General features: G+C 49.7%; 2 protein-coding genes across 3 annotated transcripts in view; both read left to right on the forward strand.

Moving 5' to 3' along the window:
- The first annotated feature begins 689 nt into the window (after positions 1-689).
- AGRP (agouti related neuropeptide) lies at positions 690-3,283 on the forward strand. 2 transcript variants are annotated; one of them, XM_016220319.2, is made up of 4 exons: positions 690-781; positions 2,498-2,627; positions 2,819-2,904; positions 3,101-3,283. In XM_016220319.2, exons 1-4 carry the CDS (start codon positions 743-745, stop codon positions 3,281-3,283), a joined length of 438 nt encoding a protein of 145 aa, XP_016075805.1. In that variant the 5' UTR covers positions 690-742. The 2 variants fall into 2 exon arrangements, with proteins under 2 accessions (XP_016075805.1, XP_087683312.1); XM_087827186.1 differs by lacking the exon at positions 690-781 and adding an exon at positions 2,353-2,376.
- Positions 3,284-4,053: 770 nt separating this feature from the next.
- ATP6V0D1 (ATPase H+ transporting V0 subunit d1) overlaps positions 4,054-21,142 on the forward strand; it is a 38,391-nt gene continuing 21,302 nt past the window's right edge. The window contains exon 1 of the mRNA XM_016220330.2: positions 4,054-4,253. Within this exon, the coding sequence (XP_016075816.1) occupies positions 4,124-4,253 (130 nt within the window). The 5' untranslated portion in view covers positions 4,054-4,123. The remainder of the gene's footprint in view (positions 4,254-21,142) is intronic.

Consider the following 21,142-nt stretch of genomic DNA (forward strand, 5'->3'; position numbering starts at 1 on the left):
GATTATTTTGAGGCAAATCCCAGACTGCCTATCATTTTATCATTAAATACTTCATTATGTTTCTCTAAAAGATGAGTCTTTTTTTTTAACTTTTAAAGTTAAACATTTAAAAAAATATATATTTTATTTATTTCAGAGAGAGGAAGGGAGAGGGAGATAGAGATAGAAACATCAATGGTGAGAGCCATTGATTGGCTGCCTCTTGCACACTCCCGACTAGGGATCAAGTTGGCAGCCCGGGCATGTGCCCTGACCTGGAATCAAATCTCGATCTCCTGGATCATAGATTGATGCTTAATCACTGAGCCATGCGGGACGGGCAGTCCTTTTTTTTTTTTAAAAGCATAACCATAACCACTAAAAAATTCCTTAGTGCCATCAAATATCCAATGTTTATATTTCTCTGATCATCCCATTGTGTTCTGGTGGTTTTCTTGACTGTCTCTCCCACTGGACTTGATCAGGGACCTGGGCTGCCCATGCGAGTGCCTCATGCCCTGTCTATCACTGTTCATGGGGCTGACAGACCTGTGTGTACACACCCAGGTGAAGACAGTCACTGCTCTGTAGGTGGGTAAAGGCACTGAGAGCCTGAGTGGGAGGAGGCCCTCTCTAGAATAAGAAGAGCTGTCCTTCGCATGGGTGCTGACCAGGCCTACCTCAACTCACCCAGGGCACCTTTCTAAAATCCACACGCAGTTCCTGCTCCCCACCACTGTCTCTTCAGCTAGAATCTCCAAGGATGGGGCCAGGGCACAAGGACTCAGGGAACATGCCTCCAGTATATGTATATTTGATGTATGACCCTTCCTAGCCCCAAGTGGCCCCCACCAGGATGGGGTCACACATGGGTGCCGGATACCTGCACTCTGCACCACTCTGAGAAGAGAAAGCCTTGGGGTGGGACACAAGGCCCAGCTATAGCCTCTAGGAAAGAAAGCTCAATGCCCTTGACACCAGGTTGGCTTTGTGACAGAGTCACCAAAACAGCCAGTACCTTTCTCAGGGGAGAAACAGGGACTGGCCCTTTGCTGGATTATTCAGGAACCACCTCCTCAGAGAGGCTTTCCCTGAGGCCACCCCCTCAGCAGTAGCATGACTCTCTGAGCTCCTATGACTGTTACCCTGAGCCAACCACAAGGGATTCCGATGCTAACTTGGTCCTAGAACAGACATCAGTGCCCATCTGTGGAAGAAGCTGCCATAGGGCCACTCTCTTTGGAGCATCTTCCCATGCAACCTGCACCCCAACACCAATTGTGTGTGTTGACACTAGGCCAAAGGCTTCCAGATGACAACCTGTGATTTCTACCCACTGCTGACAGAACTTCTTTAGGTCTTTGCCTGGTCAGAATAGCCCGTGTGAGCCTGGGCTGCAAACAGCTGCTTCAGCCCCCTCCTGCTGCCTTGAGCCAGCCCAGTCTGTACACTGAGGCCTTGAAGCTCAGCAGACTGCATCCCTTTTCCTGATGGGCACCTCAGGGAAATCGCCCTCCAGAGGGGTGAGGGAGGGCAGGGGTCCTGTGTGTCCTACCATCTCCACAAAAGGGCAGTCCTCACCACAGCCTTGTGCTGATGTGACCAAGCGTGGGCAGAGCCCTAACAACACCGGGAGGAAGGGAGCAACTATTAGCACTAATGAGGCAGGCGGCTTGAAAGCTTTTTGCTTTATAGCTGCTCGCCCACCCTGGGAACAGTCCGTTCTGCTTCCTTGGCTTCCAGGAAGCCCAGGCAGAAAGGGGTTTGGGGACAGGAGAAGGGTGGGGGTCTTGGAAAAGCCTGGAGGAAGAAGGAGGGGAGGCAGAGCCAGAGATGGAAGCAGGAGGGCCTGGTGTTGGCTAGGTGGGCTTCTCTCCTCCATTTCCCCTCCAAAAACCCTAGGCTCTGGTCGGCACCCCACCTCTGCCCCACTCTGGCCACTAGTCCATCACCCCCTTCAATGCCCTTGACCCAAGTTCCTGGAAGCAAAGCAAACAACATGCCACGTAGTGTCTGAGTGAGCATCTCCGGGGCCACAAATTAAATTAAACTCTCAGGGCCACCTGCCTTGTTACTGCTAATGGCTCCAGCCTGCCCACCCCCCAGGTCTCCCTGTCTTATAAAAATGTAGGGGCCCTGGGCACCCTATCTTATTTCCAAACTTTAATTGGCTCCTAGAGACCTCACCCACCATCAGAGATGGTCATCCTCTTATACAGCGCCCAAAAGCTGAGGTTCCAGGGATAGAGGTCTAAACTGTATGCCCCCTCCTTGGGACGGCCCCTTGTGTCCTGGCTTCAGGGAATAGTCACGTGTAGCCCTTCATTAGACCCTGCTATATAAACTGAGGGCTTAGGGTGGCCAGGAATTCTCGGGGCAAGGATCCAGCAAGCAGAAGTAAGTCCTCAGGTTGGGCAGAGACTCCTACTCTCTGGCGGGCCTCTCTTGGGGGTAGGGCACTTAGAGGGTGCTTCCAGGATGAGGAGGGACTAAGTGGTGGGTCTTCCTGCTGAGCCAGGCCATGCTGACCACAATGCTGAGTTGTGCCCTGCTGCTGGCACTGCCTGCCATGGAGGGGGCCCAGATGAGCTTGGCACCCCTGGAGGGCATCAGAAGGCCTGACCAGGCCCAGTTCCCAGAGCTGTCAGGTCAGTGTGGGCAGGGGTGGGTTTGGGTGGGGCCTGGCTACCCTCAGAAGTAGAATAATCTGTACTACTCATACAGATTATTCAAACTGGTATGAGTCTTCTCAATCCCAGGCCTGGGAGGTGGGCGTTTTGTGCAGGGCAAGGGGTAGGGGGTTGGGGGTGGGGTCCTGCCCTCACATCATCTGTCACAGGCCTGGACCTGAGGCCTGGGCTGAAGAGGACAACTGCAGAACAGGCAGAAGAGGCTCTGCTGCAGGAGGCCAAGGACTTGGCAGAGGTAACCGTTCAGGAAACGGGGTGAGGCCACAGACCTTGGGAGGGGACATTGGGCATAGTTCCCATTCTTCATTTCGTGACCCCCTCACCTGGAGCGACACTACAGAGCCCCATGGTCTACTGCCATCCCACTTGGATCTGGGCACGGGAGGCCCCTGGACTTGCCTTCTGAGGCCCATGCTCCCGCATCCCTGCAGGTGCTAGATGCGGAAGGGCGTGCGCCACGCTCCCTGCGTCGCTGCGTGCGGCTGCACGAGTCCTGTCTGGGACACCAAGTACAGTGCTGTGACCCATGTGCCACGTGCTACTGCCGGTTCTTCAACGCCTTCTGCTACTGCCGCAAGCTGGGTACTACCATGAACCCCTGCAGCCGCACCTAACTGGTCAACATCACAGCAGAATCAGGGCTGGGACAGAGGGTGGCGGGGTGTGAATAAAGTTTGGGACCAACCCCGCCTGTGGTATTATTTCGAACGTGGCCTTTGGAGGGGGTAGGTCACGGCAGGGATGGGGATGCCAACAAGCCTAGAAACCACATGGGCATCTCATCTGAGTTACTTACCCACAGGCTCTGAGGTCACCAGGCGCCGTTGGGGGAAGCAGAGAAGAGCCGCTCTCCAGCCCTCGAGAGTCTTGTACAGTAAATGAGGGGAAGGAGGGGGTGCAGCGCGGGATAGGGGCTGTAACTTCTGACTGGTGAACTAGCATTAGGCTCCAGGGCCTGCTGGCAGCTAACTCAGTGTGTGACCCCCAGCGAAGGCCGCGCTTGCCATACCTCAGTTCTCCTCGGGGGGAGGCTGACTCAACAGTCTGGAATATTTCCAAGCACAAATAGCTCCCAGGTTTACTCCGCATGCCCCCAACAGTGCAAGATGCATCAGAACCTGGGAAGCTAGAGGACCTCATCCAGTTTCCATTGCCACGGGCGCCACCGCGCGGCCGTTCTTAGACACTCCAAGCTGTTCCAGCGGGGAGCCGGAGGCGCGCCTTCCCTCAGCGCGCAGGCGCCCAAGGGCAGTCTCAGCCCACACCTGCGCAAAGCTTCCACTGGAAGCCAACCGGAAGACGGGCGCCTCTCAGAGCCACGCCCACTGTGGTCATGTGACGCTCTTGCGGGTCACCTGACGCGCTTGACAGACCGCCTCGGGCGCCGAGTCAGCTGATCTTGGAGTTGGGCATTGCGTGTCTGCGGATCGGGCTTCTGCGGTCCCGCCGCAGCCATGTCGTCCTTCCCCGAGCTTTACTTCAATGTGGACAATGGCTACTTGGAGGGACTAGTGCGCGGCCTGAAGGCTGGGGTGCTCAGCCAGGCGGACTACCTCAACCTGGTGCAGTGCGAGACGCTCGAGGGTGAGCCGCGGAGCCCGGATGCCCGGCCTTCGAAGGCCAGCAAGGAGGCTGGCCCGGGCCTGAGGGTTCCGAGTTCTGTGCCGGGAAGCTGGAGGCGGGGTTTCTCGAAGGGCCTGAGAGGCCTCGCTGGGGACCCGGGGGGCTGAAGGGGGATGCGTTGGAAGGGCTGGGGTTCGGCTCAGGCCTAAACGCAAACAAAGCTTTAAAGCCGCAATGGTTCGCCTCTGCTGGGGCTGCCTCTTCCACGGTTATGCCCGCTTTATAGTTGGGAAGAGAAGGTCTCTTGGGAGTGGTTGGTCGGTGCGACATGTGCCCATATGAGTCTCTTTACCTTGACATAGCCAGAGTGAGCTGTCCCGTGGCAACGCTTAGGGAAACTAAGGGGAAAAGTCCACCAAGGCATTTGGGATCGTTGTCCTCCTTGGCCGAGGGGTGAACCTTCCTGGGGACTTGCTGAGCCTGCTTAGAGTTTTCTCTCATCGCGTAACCACTGGCTGAGCAGAGTCTTCTGAAGGCAGTGTTCAAGAGAGCAAGGTGTGGCCCTGTAAGTCAGGAAGTTCACATACATGTATTTGGCCAGTAAGTCCCAAACCCTTAGCAAGGAGGATGCTTGTTGGGATAGGGTTTCTTAGCACAAGAATTGTGAGAAGCTGAGTTCCCCTTTCTTAGCACGCACAGCTTCAAAGTGGGATGGACCCCTCCCCACACCGTTGCATCAAATGTACTGAATTAGAAATGTTCCTGCTTCCAGTCTTTGCCTCCTCTCCCTCTCCCAGGTGATAGTGAAGGGCACAGTGGCTGGGATGTGAGTCCTCATCCCTGACCCCCAAGTGTACTCGTCATAGCTGGGGGGGGGGGGGGGGCCTGACCTAATGATTCACCCTTTGGAGAAAAATTTCAAGTAAAAAATGTATTGAGGTTAGAAGTGAGCTCAATTAAAATAGTTTTTTTTATCTTGCAATAACGCAAAAATACATACCTTTAATTTTTAAAACGTATTGAAGTTAAAATACAATTGTGGACTTTATGGTTTTAACAGAAACGTATGAAAAGGTTGTTCACCTCCCTTATGGGAGTGGAGGTGGAGGAGAGGAGAGTTTAGGGTGCTGGGTTGTAGGAGCCCAGCAGCAACCTGATTGTCCTCACTGTTGGAAAAGGAGGGGAAACTGGGAGGCTGTCTGGCACACAGTTGGCACTTAATGTGAGTTTTATGGACTGACTGGGACTGGAGGGAGATCTTTGCTTAAATCTGAAGGTGAACTCCATTGATTACCAACTGGTATTTGGTAAACTTGTTTCTCTTCTAGGCTTTCCTCCTTCTTGCTGCTGATTCCTCCCTACCCCCACCCCTACCTTCTGAGGCCATAGGGTTCCTATCTTCCCAGCAAGACCCTACATCATCATCCATAAACATGTTAGACCATTCTTTCTACAACACTGCTTGGGACACAGCCCCCTTGTGGACCGTCATACAGACCTTTAGTGTGACATTTAGGGATTCGCTTGCTCTTTCACACGTATTTCTTTCATTCACACGAGCCATGCCCCCAGCTCTTGGTGCACATAGTGTGGTGGGCTTTGGAGTTAAGACAAATCTGAGTTTGAATGCGAGCCCTGCCAGTTACTGGATTACCCTAGACAAGTTATGTTACCCCTCTGGACCTCAGGTTTTTCATCTAGTATATTAACAGTAACTGGTAATTGTCTCAGAAAGTTGTGAAATGTCAACAAATTATTATGTGGAACTTAGCCCAGCACCAAGCACAGACTAAACACTGGGTGAATGTTAGTTATTTTCAGTACTATTTGCACCTGCCATTCCCTCTGCTTCCTTCTTGTCCCCATGAAGCCCAGTGACTTCCACCCTTCAAGGCCCAGCCCCAGTAGCACTCCATCTTAGAACCTCTTTGTGGCTATGCTAGGCTAGAATGTTGTTCCCTCTACCCTGTGGTGTTTGTGCTGCTTTCCTAGATGTTTCTTGAAATAGAGTTTGGGATTTTGGGGACTCTCTATACCTGAGATGCTCAGGACTTTCAGGGGTTGGGGGCAGCCAGAAGCAGGAAGAAGTGATCAGAAACCCCATTTGGTCCTCCACAGAAAGGCCTTCACTGCTTCTGAAAGTGACACCAGAGGCCTGGCCTCCAGGCTTTTGTCGCTGGATGTTTGGGAGGAGGGTAGGAAGGGGATGCCAAGGAAGTCTGTGGTGCCTAGTGAGTTTTGTAGCTGTGTCCTGAGGTGATGAGGTTTCCAAAGAACATGTTTCAGGTGTTTTGACATTTCTCAGAAGGTGCAGCGCAGTGGGCAGAGGATGTTTATTTGTTCTCCAAGTTAGGGCAAGTGTAGACCCTCTACCACACCCTAGCCTTCCTCCCTGGATTCCATTCCAGCAGGGCATCTGCTGCTGAGCTCTTCTGCTAGAACTGTCTCTTAGCATCTCTGAAACCCATGTGTCCATTGTCCATCTTGCTTGATTAGAGGTAGGAGAAAGACCTGGAGAAGTCCTACCCCCTTTGGTGAGCTGAGAGGACAGAAAAGTTGGATGGTCATAAAAACTCTTTCCAGCTCTGAGTGTTTCTGGATGTGTTGAGTACCTTCTGGGAGGTGGGTCCTAGCTTGTAGGAAGAGGGAGGTGGGTCGAAGATCTACAGAGGGAAAACATACAGTATTACTTACTTTGATTGTTTTCATTCATTAACATGTACTTACAGACCCCCTATTTTATGCCGTAAGAGCTGAGACGCTTTGTTGAATGATGTTCTTTTTTTTTTTTTAAATATATCTTTATTGATTTCAGAGAGAGGAAAGGAGAGGGAGAGAGAGAGACAGAAACATCAATGATGAGAGAGTCATTGATCGAGCCCGCAACCAGGGCATGTGCCCTGACTGGAAATTGAACCCCGATCTCCTGGATCCCAGGTCGATGCTCAACCGCTGAGCCACATCTGGCCAGGCTGACTGATATTCTTTTTTTTTAAGGTAAAAAGCTATTTATTTATACAACTAAATATTAGAACCCATCTAAAAAATAATGGTAGAAAATTGATTAAGTAGATTATGGTGCAGCCATATAATTAATATGATAATTAAATAATACTTTAGTTTTTTATTGGCATGTAAAATGCTAATTTGTTATGTAAGGAAACAAAATATAGATAAGAGATGTATAATGTGTTTTCTTCAATTACTGTTGACATTCAGTGTTATATTAGTTTCAGGTGTACAACATAATGATTAGACATTTATATAAGTTATGAAGTGATCCCCGTGACAAGTCTAGTACCGCTCTGACACCATACATTACAAAATTATTGACTGTATTCCCTATGCTGTACTTATATCCCAGTGACTATTTTATAACTACCAATTTGTATTTCCTAATTCCTTCATTTTTTCACCCAGCCCCCAGTACCCCTCCCACCTGACAACCACCAGTTTGTTCTTTATTAATTTGTTTCTGTTTGCTCATTTATTTTGTTTTTTAGATTCCACATATCAGTGAAATCATATGATATTTGTCTTTCTCTGTCTGACTTATTTCACTTGGTATAATACCCTCTAGGTCCACCCATGTTGTTGCATATGGTAAGATTTCGTTCTTTTTTTACAGCTGAGTAGTATTCCATTGTATATATATGTGCCACAGCTTCTTTATCCAGTGGTCTATTAGTGGACACTTAGGTTGCTTCCGTATCTGGGCTATTGTAAACAATGCTGCAATGAATATAGGGATGCATATATCTTTTCCAATTAGAGTTTTGGATTTCTTTGGATAAATACCCAGAAGCTAGCATAAGGTAGTTCTATTTTTAATTTTTTGAGGAACTGCCATACTGTTTTCCACAGTGGCTGCACCAATTTTCAATCCCACCAACAGTGGACAAAGGTTCCCTTTTCTCTACATCTTCACCGACATTTTTTTGTTGATATATTGATGGTGGCCATCCTGACGGGTATGAGGTGATATCTCATTGTGGAGTTTTAATGTGCATTTCTCTGATGATTAGTGATGTTGAGCATTTTTTCCTATGTGTATTGGCCATCTGCATGTCCTCTTTGGAGAAATGTCTCTTCAGTTCCTCAGCCTGTGTTTTAATTGTTTGTAGTTTTGGTGTTAAGTTGTATGAGTTCTTTATATATTTTGGATATTAACCCCTTATCAATTCTTGTTGTTACAACAATTATCAATCTTGTTTCAGTAATAGCTGCACTTATTCCCCCAGCTCCTAAATTATTTTGAATTAAATCTCAGACAACGTATTTCAGCTGTAAATATTTCTATATCTGTAAAAAACATCATGACTAATTTTAAAAAATAACCACAAAACTATTATTTATCCTTTAAAAGAATCAACAGTAACTTATTGATGTTATCAGATATCCTTTTAGTGTTCAGATTTCTCTTTCAGATTATTTAAATATGGTTTGTTTGTTTGTTTGTTTCAGTCTGGATCCAAATATTATCCATACATTTCAGTTGGTTGATGCTGTCTTTTAATATATAGGTTTTCTGTCTCTCTTAGTTTTCCTTTTATTTAGTGAAGAAGCCCGGTTATTTGATTTATAGATTTTCCCTTCATCTCAATTTTGCTGATTACATTCTTGCTGTCTAGTTTAACATGTTCCTCTGTCCCTTGTTTTTCCTATAACTTGGTAGTTAGATATAGAGGCTTGATTCAATTCAATTTTTAAAAAGAATATTTAATAAATAATATTTGTACTTCCATTGGGAGGCACATCATATCTAGTTGTTTCTCTTTTTGTGACTTAAGGAATCATTGACATTTGTTGCCCAGAATCATTATTTACTAGGGCTTGCAAAATGATGGTGTTCTATGTTTCCTTCTGTAGTTGCTAGTTTGAATACTTTTATACCTGGAAACTTCAGTAATCAACTACTAGGTTACTCTGAAATACAATCTGTATAGGAGAGGCAGGATAAATGCTTGATTCTTTCTCATATTTACCAGCTTTCAAAATAATGAGTTGGTTTTCTAACATCCTCCAAAGATGACTAATGAGGTTTGTTTGTTCTTTTTGTTTTAGTGTCATAACGCAGCATGGATGTTAATATATTTGTTGTGATGTTCAACTTGTCCCTTGGCCAGTGGGAGCTTATTCAGTAGCCTGCAAAGTCTTTTTGACACAGCCTTGTAGGTTTTGAGAGCTTCCTTACTTCTGGATGACAATATGTTCTAATCTTATTTTGTACATTTCCTGACCCAGACCTAGAGTCATCATTTCTCTTAGGGGATCTCCTTCTTCGTCTTTTAAATATATACATTTTTATTGGTTTTTAGAGAGAGAGGAAGGGAGAGGGATACCGAGATAGAAATATCGATTGGCTGCCTCCTGCACGCCCCCTACTGGGGATTAAGCCCAAAGCCTGGGCATGTGCCCTGACTGGGAATCGAACCAGTGACTTCTTGGTTCATGGGTCAATGCTCAACCACTGAGCCACACCGACCGGGCAGGGGACCTGATTCTTTTTATTGAAAATTGATATTTAGAGACCATAATCTGAGTCCAAAGGATTCTCATTGCTACTGGGTTGGTCATTGTTTCTATGCTTTTTCTATGGATTAGCTCTTTTATTACTCAGAAACTTGAAAAAGACAGAAAAGCATATAGCTTGCTGGATTATGCAGCCACCACTCAGCTGATGGTACCAGGTTCCAGCTTCCTTATTTGGAATGGAGGCCCTACCTGACACTTAGGGCAGTCAGGACGTCTGCTTCCTGTTGTAAAGAAACATGATTAGTATTCAGGAAAGGGAGAGTCAGTGAGTTAGACAGTTGGGCGCCGTGGTTGAAGAGCTCCCATGTGTGATATGCTGGTTGTCTTTCAGAACACTTTATCCCTCTCTGTCCCGAGTCACTTGTCTTCTGTTCATTACAACACCTCCTTCTGCATTTTAACATTATTTCACAAGAGACAGTCTCATATGGGAAGAAGAAAGCGAGACTCCAGGCTGGGCCTGCCCAGTCACCAGTCACATGAAACTGTGGATGCAAATGTGGTTGTGTCTTCCAGGAGTGGCAAGCCATTCAGTACGAATTGTGGTGGGGCGAGGAGTGTGAGTGGAAAGTTAGACAGACGTCAGCTCTTCAAGGATTGCAAAGGCATAGGAAGTGCTTTTTCCTGAGTGCAGCTGATGGGAGGGTAAAACCATTGGGCTTTCACTTTAGACTGTATCTGTAGAAAGCTTGTCCACTTAAAAAAAGAAAGAAAAGGAAAGTGGATTGGAGGTAGGGGCTGCACTGGAGGTGGGAACACTGTGCGGGGCCCAGAGATGATGGCAGTCTGTTCTCAGGCATTGGCAGGAGCGTTGTGGGGGAAGCTTAGGAAGAGAAATTGATAAGACTTGAGGGTGGCGTAAGGAGGCTGAGGAGGAATGAGTCAGGGCCGATGTCTTCATCTCTGGCTTAGGCAATAGTGCAGGTGGCAGAGTGAAATTATGGTGGAATGTGGAAGGAACAGGTTGGAGAAAGAGTGAGAAGTTGGGATTGAGGGATCTGTGAGCCATTTGAGTGGAGACGTGGAGGCTGTTTTTGCTGCTCAAGTGTGAGGTCCGAGCTTGGGAGACAACTTGGGGAATCAGGGTAGAAGTGTGGCCAGTGACCCCAAGAGAGAGTACCGTCTAAAAAGTAGAGGCCCAAAATGAGACCCTCCCCCAGGAAGGGCTTCAATTAAGCAACGGTGGGGGAGAAGATAGTCCTGCCAGAATGTCAAAGGCTGCCCTTGAGAGGTGGGTAGCCACAGGGGAGGACCAGAAAAAGAAGGGGGTGGTGAATGCAAAACATGGCCAAGAGATTGAAATAAAGTCAGATAGCCTTCCATTTGGTTTTGCCATTCTAAGGTCATTGATGACTTTAATGAGAACAGAGGGGAGAGGGGCTAGAAGCTGTCAGCAGCTCATGGAGTAGATGGGCAGAGACAATGTCTAGACAGTTGGAGCAGAGCTCACTGATAAACTAAGCTCAGTCACTTACTGGCTTTGTGACCTTGGGCGAGTCATTTATCCTCAGCTGTACAATGGGAATATTAAGGGGAGCTCTCTGAGATAATAGTGAAGTGTAAGCACAGGGCCTGGTGCCAAGCGAGCAGCCAGAGAGGCCAGCTGCTCCCACGGTGGTCGTTCCTTCCTGTCATTCCTTCCTGTCACTCCTGGGAAGCAGGTGCCATGCTGGGCCTGGAGTGGGTAATGAAAACATGTCACATAGGCCTTGCTTGGGGGCAAGTGTGCCTGTCTAATGGCAGACTGATGGATGTCAAAACAGCGTTGAATGTACAGTAGGCACAGGGTACATTTGGGGGCAATGGGAGCATGTGAGGAGTGACAGTTAAAGGATATATGGTTTCTTTTGGGGGTGATGAAATGTTCTAAAATTACTTGTGGTGACGGTTGCACAACTATGTAAACATACTAAAAACCATTGAATTGTACACTTAAGTGGGCAGATTGTATGGTGTATGAATTATATTTCAGTAAAACTGTTAACCCCCCCCCAAAAAAAAAAAATTTAGCCAGGCCATGGAGGTGGGAAGAAGGAATGGCACTAGCAGTTTCAGAAACCTGAGACTATATAGAGTGTCAGAGGAGCTTCAGAAAATGGGATGAGATAGCATGTGTTGGGGATGTGCAGGGGCTGAGTGAGGATAGGTGTGTTAGCTGGTTCATGGAAGGGCTGGGTGTCTTGGAAGGACATGTGGCTCAGGACGGATGAGGGCTACGATTTAAAAAAAGAGAGAGACACATTCTTCAGTTTGGTCAAAGACGTGTGGGAAATGTCACCTAAGATTTTCTGTTTATGTTCCTGCCTGGAAACATTTTGTATGTTCTGTTTTGTTTGTCTAAGGAGACTATATTAAATTAGTGAACTTAGACTACTACAGGTTGGACAGAACATGAGTTTAGCTCAATCCAAATTCCCTCAGAGTCAGATCTGGTCTAAAGGAAGAGATAACACGTTCCTGAAATCCAGTGACCACAAGCAAGAGGGAAGAGCTCATGGGACACTCGGATAAGGGTGTGTCAAGGGCGGTAACTATGGAACGAAGGAAACAAGCATGTTTAGCCTCTGAGCTATGAAACCCTGGGCTCCACACATACCTGAAGTTTTCCCCTCAGTGTCTGAGGATCTATGTTGTCCCAACTGCCCTGGGCATTGGCATCACTGCATAAAGAGACCCCTGATGCCCCGTGATCCAGGATCTGGCATGGTCATTGGTGGTGATCATGGCAGACTGCTGCCTTGTTTATTCCTCTCCAGCTTGCTGCTGCTGCAAGAGGATGAGGCCCCAGAGCAGGGGAGGAGGCTAGGGATAGGCAGGAGGGAGCTCTTGCTGCCATGAGCCAGCTTGGACTTCATCCCTCAGTGGATGAAGAAGGGGGGATTTGTGGGGGTGGAGATTGGTGGTGTGATTCAATTAGAAATTTGGTGTGGGGCTCTGGAGAATGGATTTAGAAGGCGGCAGGCTGGAGGCAGGCAGCTATTCCAGCTCTCCAGGTGAGAGAATGTGGGCCGAACTGGGGCAGGAGTGGCATGTGGAGAGATGAAGGACTGGGTCACAGGCTTAGGGGGTGAAGCACACAGGATCGGGCCAGTTTTGGTTAGATATGAGGGTGTGAGGCGTTAGAAGTCAGGCTTCTGACTCATAAGTAACTGGAGCTGCTTCTGAGAAGGGGGCCACCAGAGAAAGAGTAGGTTTGGGACGTGGATGGGTGGTGGAAGAGGTGTTCTGTCTCAGATGTGCCGAATTGGAGTGTGTGAGGGAGGTGGCTGTGTGGGCCTGGAGCTTAGGGGAAGTAGCTCTCAAGATAACAATCTGGAAGTCATCAGTACGCTGGCTGGCGGCAGTTCACCCACGCCCGGCCATCTGTTGGCTTGCAGTCAGGGCAAGCCACTCTTAGAAGCCCAGTGCTGCCCATGAGTCCTGCCAGGAGGCTGGAGAGCAGCCTCAATGGAGGGCCAAGTGAACACAAGTGGACACAAGCGTGCCTGACGAGGATACCTGGCATGGAGTTTAATTTGGCAAGTGGAGCAGGGAGAGCAACAGCCAAGGATTCTCCCTCCCGATGCCTGCCTCCTGCATGGCTGGCCATGGTGATTTTGTTGTGTTTTTAACTATACATATATATTTTTAAATTCCAAAAATTAAGTTAGTGGAAGGGTGACTCAGTGTGGGTCCTTTGGGGAACAAATTTTCACCACCTTGTTAACATTGATGTATATATACTGTGTTACTCTATAGCCCCACTTACAGGATTGTATCCCATAGATTAGCACCAGATGGTGTGTATGGGGTGTTCATGCACGCCTTGTAGGTACCAGTAACCTGTTAGAACCAATGGGATATCCATCGACAGGGGTGTGGTTAAATAAACCATCATCTCTGCTTACAAGGGAATACTGTGTAAGCACTCAAAAGCCTGAAGTTCCATAAGGACCGATTTAGAAATACATTGTTAGGCGAGAAGTTGCAGAGCATACCTATAATATATTCCCGTCTTAGTAGAATACCAGGTGGATGTCCGTGGAAGACAAGGTATACCCAGCAGCCATCCACGCTGAGACCCCGGCTGGTGACCGAGAATTTGACTTCCAGATTTGGTTTCTCAGCATTGTAGGGCTGGTCGGAGTTGTAAGGAGCCCCCATCAAGCCCCTTCTCCTGACATTTGAAGATTCAGAGCCCTGGGGATGGTGCTTGAGGGCCCAGTCAGGGCTGGGCACTTCACATCACCCAGGCCAGAGCCCCAGGGCCCCTGTCCAAGTACAGCTCCCCTGCTCCCCTCTCACCAGGACATTTTTCTTTTTCCTTTGTCTCCTTCTCCCTAGCCCCACCCCTTGCGTTCCCTTTCCAGGATTACATCTTGCACTAGTATATAATTTAGCCTGATGTTATTTGGGAAGCTATTTATGGTCAAGACAGTAACAGTTCACATAGGAACTGATAACCCCCATTTCTCCCAGGAGGCTGTGTCAGAACTTGCTCTGGTGAGTGCTAACATACTTTTTCCTGGATTTACTCAGTGATTTCTTGGGCCTGGTTTCTGAGATGGAGCCAGTGTCTGAACTCATGCCTAGGGCCTTTTGAAGTGGCCTCATCATAGGCAAATGTCAGCCATCAGGAACTTTGAAGATAATAAGGCTTTCTTGATAACCAGGGTTTCTGGATGGAAGAGAGGGAAAGGCCCCAACACCTTGACCCAGAACCTTATTTTAAACATTCTGGCCTGGTCGGTGTGGCTCTGTGGTTGACCATTGACCTATGAACCAGGAGGTCACGGTTTGATTCCTGGTCAGGGCACATGCCTGGGTTGCAGGCTTGATCCTCAGTATGGGACGTGTAGGAGGCAGCCGATCAATGATTCTCTCATCATTGATGTTTCTATCTCTCTCCCTCTCTCTGAAGTCAATAAAAATATATTTTATAAAAACATTCTGCATAAAACACTTTTAGAATGTATTCATCTTACTTTACTTCCTTCTTGGTGGCACACACTGACCATAGCAGAGCTGTTCCTGCATGAGGGCTGTTAGACTTGAAGTGTGATGAAACAGAACTGCTGTCCCTGAGGTCTGCCTCCAATAGTTTTATACCTGGCCCCCTGCCAGGCTGCCCCCTCACCCTGTCTGCTGTGGTCAGAGTGCCTGTTTCAGCACCCCAGACCCCTTTTCTAACTTGTGGCTGTTCTTGTGCTTTGGGCTCAGCTACCAGACACGCTCTAGCTTGTTAGGAGGGTCTACATCCAGGATGAACATGATGTAATTGTCTCTATTGTGAATCATATGTTTCTGCTCAGGGTCAGGACCCTAGGGCCTCTCTGAGTTGCCTTTCTTGAGTTCTGTGTGAAGCCAGGTATCTGGCAGACCGTGCTTCCTTTCTGGCCAGCTGTGTGATGCTACACATATAATTTAATGCCTTGCTAACTTGTTCCCCTGTAAAATCAGTTGCAGGTTAGGATTCAACAGCACAGTACTTAGCCAGAGTGAATACTCAATAGATATATGTATGATTGGATGAGTGACAATGCTTTATTGGTATTGGCAGGTACTAGGCTTTGAGGTACAAAGGAAAAGCTGAGACTCCCATCTTAGAGGGGTGCACCATGTCCTCGACTGTCCTATTTCTGGGTTATTAAGCACTTCATTTTTTTATTATTTATTTATAATCCTCACCCAAGAAAATACTTAGAGAGAGGAAGGGAGAGAGAAAGAGAGGGACATCAATTGGTTGCCTCCCGACTGGAGAGCAAACCCACCAGCTATGCATGTGCCCTTAGCGGGAATCAAACTGGCAATCTTTGGATGCACGGGATGATGCTAAACCGACTGAGCCACACCACCCAGGCAGCACTTGAGTTTTTTAGATGCAGCGTTGGGCATTAGAAACCAGGTGGGGAGCTGGATAAAGGGATTTGGAAATTTGGGAGGGTCTGGCAAAGCTGGAAAACAAGAGTGTAGAGTACCGAGGATGCACAAGCTTCCTCTATGTCCTCTTCAGCCCTGTGCCCCAGAAGCCTATCTTGAATACAATCCCTCCTGACCAGACTCAGGCCCCCCTTGTCTCCATTCTGGCTTTCCAAGACTCATGTCCACCTCGGGCCTGTTTCCTCTTCTTTTCTTTCTTTCTTTCTTTTTTTTTTATATGTCTTTATTGATTTCAGAGAGAGGAAAGGAGAGGGAGAGAGAGAGATAGAAACATCAATGATGAGAGAGTCATTGAGCGGCTGTCTCTGACTGGGGATTGAGCCCTCAACCCGGGCCTGTGCCCTGACCAGGAATCGAACCCCGATCGCCTGGATCCTAGGTTGATGCTCAACCACTGAGCCACGCCCAGCCGGGCTGTTTCCTCTCCTTTACATCACGTTCCTACATGGCTCTGTGGGTGCCTCCACAGATCAATGTCTGGGAGAGATGCAGACCTGGAGGCTGAGGCAGGGATTAAATTGGAGGGGTGTGTTGAGAGTGAGCTAGAGCTAGAGGGTGATAATGCCATCCTCCCTTTGGCCACAAGGGGGTGCACCAAGACCACTGAGCTGCCAGAGAGCTGGGGTAGGGGTTGTGGATGGAACAGTGAGACAGACAAGTTAACTTTCTTGCTTTTCTGCATAGCACCTGCCTGCGGCTGCTGACGCCCCCCTTCCCTGAGCCCTCCTTCCCTCACCCAAGTTCCAGTTGACTTTCTTAGATTAAATAGGGCTCATGGCATGGTGTCTCCTGTCTGCCCATCTCTTCCCATCCTTATTTCCCTATGCGCCAGCTTCCTGGGTTGGGAATGGGAAGGCCCTAATGCTCTCTGCCTTGGTGCCCAGTGTAGGCACTCCAGCCTTGACCACCAAGCCGTCCCCATTTACCTCTACCTGGGTCATGCAGGCAGCTCTCAAAGAGCAGCAGCTACAGCACAGTATGCTAGCCATGAACCAGGGGTTTTAGGGGCACCAAGTAGGGGCCTGAGGCTGTCGAGGGTCAGGGCTACAATTTCCAGCCTCCCAGAAGCACCACTCCGCTCCCAGGTGGCCTCCACTCTTGCCCTGTCACTGTGGTCCCTCCAGGAGAGGGAAAATTCATCCTCAGGACAGATGCCTCCCCCAGCTCTTTGGGGGACATGTAGGAGTGTATGTGGCAGGTACATGCATGTAGGGTTACTCAGGAAGAGATCCAAACTAAGTATCCCAAACTCTCTATAGGTACCCTAGGTACATACATCATGCTGGCATGGGGTTGTTATCAGGTGAGTGACAATTCCCCTCCTGCACCTCAGTTTGGGGGAGGGCCTTTCCATTGACCTCCCTGGCTTCTACTTCATTCAACTCCTACTCCTTGGATGATTTTTCAGAAGAAAATCGACCCTTCATTGGAATATTGGCCTTCCTCCTCTGTTAGAGGCATGAAAATCAAGGCCCTAAAGGGCCACTTAGTAGGCTAGGCAGCTATTGCATAACCTGATGCTCACTCTGCCTGTCTGCACCCAGCACCCTGCAGCTCACTCTGCAGCTTGAGGGGCTGGGCTGGGGGTGTCCCCCTGTGCACACGGGTGGTCCTGAGGAGTGGCAGGCAGAATTGTGGCAAGGGAAAGGGGTATATAGAGGAGCAGCTCTAACTGGGTGTTGGGCATTGCTTTCCTGGCCAACTCTGACCTGGCCCTTGGCACTTGTTCAGACCTTGGTCACTCAGGCAATGGGTTTCAGGCCTTGACCTCAGCTGAGGCTTCATGTTTGACTGGCAGATGGGGCTTTCCCCTCTGAGGAGTCATCTGTGGTGTCCTTGCTTGGCCTTTTCCTCTTGCCCCTGCTCTGGTGGCTGCTCAGAGGTTCTCCAGCCCTGGGCCTCTCCTGCACCCGCTGGCAGTTCTACCAGGGCTGCCCTCGTGAGTACCCAGACCTCTGGGTTCATCTCGAGCTCATGAGTGACTGACCCTCAGGGGCCGGGGTCATAGAGTCAATATGGTCCTTGCCTGAGCAGGTGGAGCGTCAACTGGCCATGTTTCCGAGGTAACCTTACTCAACCCTCTTATTTTACCTGGGAGATTGGGTATAGGTGAGGCCCAAGGGCTTGCCTGTGATCTTCTGACACCTGTCTTGGTTCCTCTTTTGTAATCACTACATTCTCTGGCATATTCCTTCTTTTGTTCACCAAAGGACTAGGCCTCTGTGTGCTCAGCCTCCAGCTCAGGAAGGGGTGGTCTGGTGAAAGAGGCCCTGTTCCAGGCCTTGTCACGTGGTATCTAGCTTGGAGATAAAGGGTTGGAAGTCGAGGAATATGGGTGAGCCATCACCTGTGACCTGGCACACAGGACGCTAAAGCTTCCAGGTCTTGGATTGTGGCTCACCCATTTTCCCCGACCTGCAATCCTTTAAGCCTGGGGCAAATGAGTGTCCTGCAGTATATCCTTCAGGCCTGGCCCAGGCTCCATGTCACTGCCATTCCTCCATTGCTTACATCGTTTAGGCCTAGCTTTTATGAGGCAACCTGAACAAGTGACTACCTCTCTCCCCTTGGGCAGGCCTAGGCCCACAGTGCAGATCATGCTCAGTGTGTCCTATTACTGCTTTCCCTATACATATTCTGCTGTGCCCTTGAGCTGGGTGGATGAGGGGGTCTGGGATCTCATACAGGACCAACTTGGAGGGTTACTATTCCTGCCACTTCCTGCCTGGCTCAAGCCTCTTGACTCTGCTGGGCATAGGTATGGAATGGATCAGCTCTGCCCCTGGCCTAGGCTGCACAGACCAGTTTCTCTGAGCTGCAGGAGATGAGGCTTCATGCTGAGAGCAGCATGGCGCACAGCCCCAAATGAGGCTTGATCCTGTGAGCCCATCCATAAGGCCTAAGTCTAAGCAAAATGAGTATTTCCATAGCTTTGGCTCTAGGCACCATGGAGCTGGCAAGATTCTCCAGCCAGGATCCAGCTTGACCTGGCTTAATCTCACTATGAATAGCCTTTCGGAGCCATAAAACTGCCCTCCCTCCACCCAAGTGAGCTCCAGCTTTCCTTAGTGTCCTTCCTCCAGAGGCCTCTGCATGTAGAACAGAAGCCCAGTATCAAGGGCTGACAGGATTGCTCAGACGGTGAAGGCCAGCAGACCTAGGAGTCATACATGGCATGGGCCAGCTCTTGAGCAAGCTCAGTGCCACAGCTGGCCTTCCCTGGGCTGCCTCGCACTTGGCCACTCCGGACCACTTTACCTCTCTTACTCACATTCAGGCAAATTAACATCTTTGGGAAAATGCAACGAGCTTTTCCTCGCAGCCCCAGATCCAGTCCAACCTCCAGGTTCTATAACTACAGTGGCAAACCTGGAGAAGAAAGAGCTTGCTCAAGGTCAAAGTGTGTGGCAGCAGCAGAGGTGTGGCCTCTGCCTTCCAGGGCAAGGTTGGGTCTCCTGATTCCCAGGCAGGGCTGTGGAGGAACAACACATAGAGAAGCTGCCCTTCAAGCCCTATGTCTCCTGAGCCAGGGTGGGGTGTCCTGGTGAGGGGCTCTCCAGGAGGCTCTCCAGATCTCTGCTCAATCAGAGGAGAATTTCTTGGAACTTGCCCTGGGTGCAGCAGTAACCAGTTCTGCCCCTCCCTTTGGCACATGGGACTGTCGCCTGCCTGGCACCCTCCTGACTGTTGGATAGGTTGACTTCCTCATGGGATGTGAGAGATGCTTTCATTCTTCCAGCCACAGGGACGAAGTGTTCTTGAGAGCATGAGGGTAGTAATTAAGTGTGGCTCTGACACCACTTGCCACCTGTCTCAGAGCAGGGAGAAGGGTGGTGAACCTGGGTCACACATCCTGCTGCTTCCTGGACATGGGGAGTGACACTCCCATTTGATCCTTGTATCTGATATGCTGGTGGGTGGTGCCACTGGCCCCAGGTATCATCTGGGCCACCTCTGCAGATTAGTCCCATTCCCTTCTGTGAATGCTTCACCTTACGGAAAGGCCTCCAGCATGAAATAAAAATGCTGGGTCAGGGACCAAGGAAGGAGAACTTCCTGTCCTTTCCTTGCAGGAGCTGCCTTGCACCAGCAGAAACCCAGTAGCTTGCATGCGGCTGTGCCAGCAGTGGACTCCAGGTTCTTCCCAAGCCTGCTGGCCCGCCAGCCTGGGGGCTTCCCATTGAGCAAAAGTTGCCCTTGGCTGTACCTCCTGCTTGCTCTCGTGGCCCCCAGGGCAGCAGCTCAGGGTGTAGCAGGTGGTGCAGAGTTGGGTCCTAGCCTCTGTCCGTGTTCCTGGGGCTGCCCGTAGCTCTATGTGATCTTACTGGTAGGTGAGTTGAGACATGGGCTTGGGCACAGGAGTCCCAAATTTCAAGCCAGCTCTGTTCCTCCTTTGCCAGTATATAGCAGAGTGGGGCCTGTGTGTTTGTATGCCCAGGCTGCACGAAGCCCCCTGCAGCCTTCATGATAGGGAGAAGAGCATGCCTGAGCCCTGGCAGGAGGGGAGAACAGACCATGGGAAGGAAGGGCAGGGGCATTCTGTGGAGCCCTGAGTAGGACAGCCTGAGCAACAGCCTGAAGTCAAGCATGCAGACCACCTGACTGGGGCTGAGGGTATTATTTGGAAGCTCTGGGTGGGATCCTGTCTGCCAGGAGAGATGGACTGGCAGGCTGTGCTCAGTTCTCCCTGTATTACACTGCCTTTCAACCTCAGGGTCTGTTTTCTGGGTCTGTGGTGGGTAACCTGGGAGGCTGGCACTATAGGGACTTTCACTAGGTGACCAGGCCTGTAGCCTGGGTTCAGAGAGATTCCACAAGCTGTGGGATAGGATTCGACCCAGGAGACTGTGGCTCCAAAGCCCAGGTTCTCTCTCTCCTGCTCCACTCAGCCACTTAAGGAATAATGTTCTGAAACCAGTGATCCAGCAACATGGGGCTGCAAAAGGGGTCTGGGGCCATAGCATGGACCAGCTAAAGGATGATGGGTGGACTCTGCGCTGACCAGGGCAAGGGGCCATGGACACCTTAGTTGGGGGCAGAGCAGTGCCAAGGCTGTAGATGGGGAATGGCAGGCAGCACCTGAGAGAGGGTAAGAACTGACATTTGATAGGAGTTGGAACTCAGAGTTAGTTGGTGTTGCATGAGGTTTGCAGGGAGCCTGGGATGCGCTCTGGCAGAGGCCTGGAGGCGAAGAGGGTGCTTAGTTTATGTGGCAGGCCCCAGGTAAACCCAGGGTTAATGGTTTCCATGCTGTGGCTCCCACACTGGGAGTTCCAGATGTAGTGCTCTGACCCTGCAAGCCAGGCAGCCAGTGTACACATCTGCTTTGGAGCTGATATGAAGAAGAGGTCTCACCCACCCCCAGAGCCTGGGGAGGAGACTCAGGCACAGCACAATCGGGGGGGCGGGGGGAGACTCTGGCTCTGTTGGGCCACCAGCCTGGCCATCTGGCCACA

Source organism: Miniopterus natalensis, chromosome 18 (assembly GCF_054644295.1).
Source record: "Miniopterus natalensis isolate mMinNat1 chromosome 18, mMinNat1.hap1, whole genome shotgun sequence".
Taxonomy (NCBI): Eukaryota; Metazoa; Chordata; class Mammalia; order Chiroptera; family Miniopteridae; genus Miniopterus; species Miniopterus natalensis.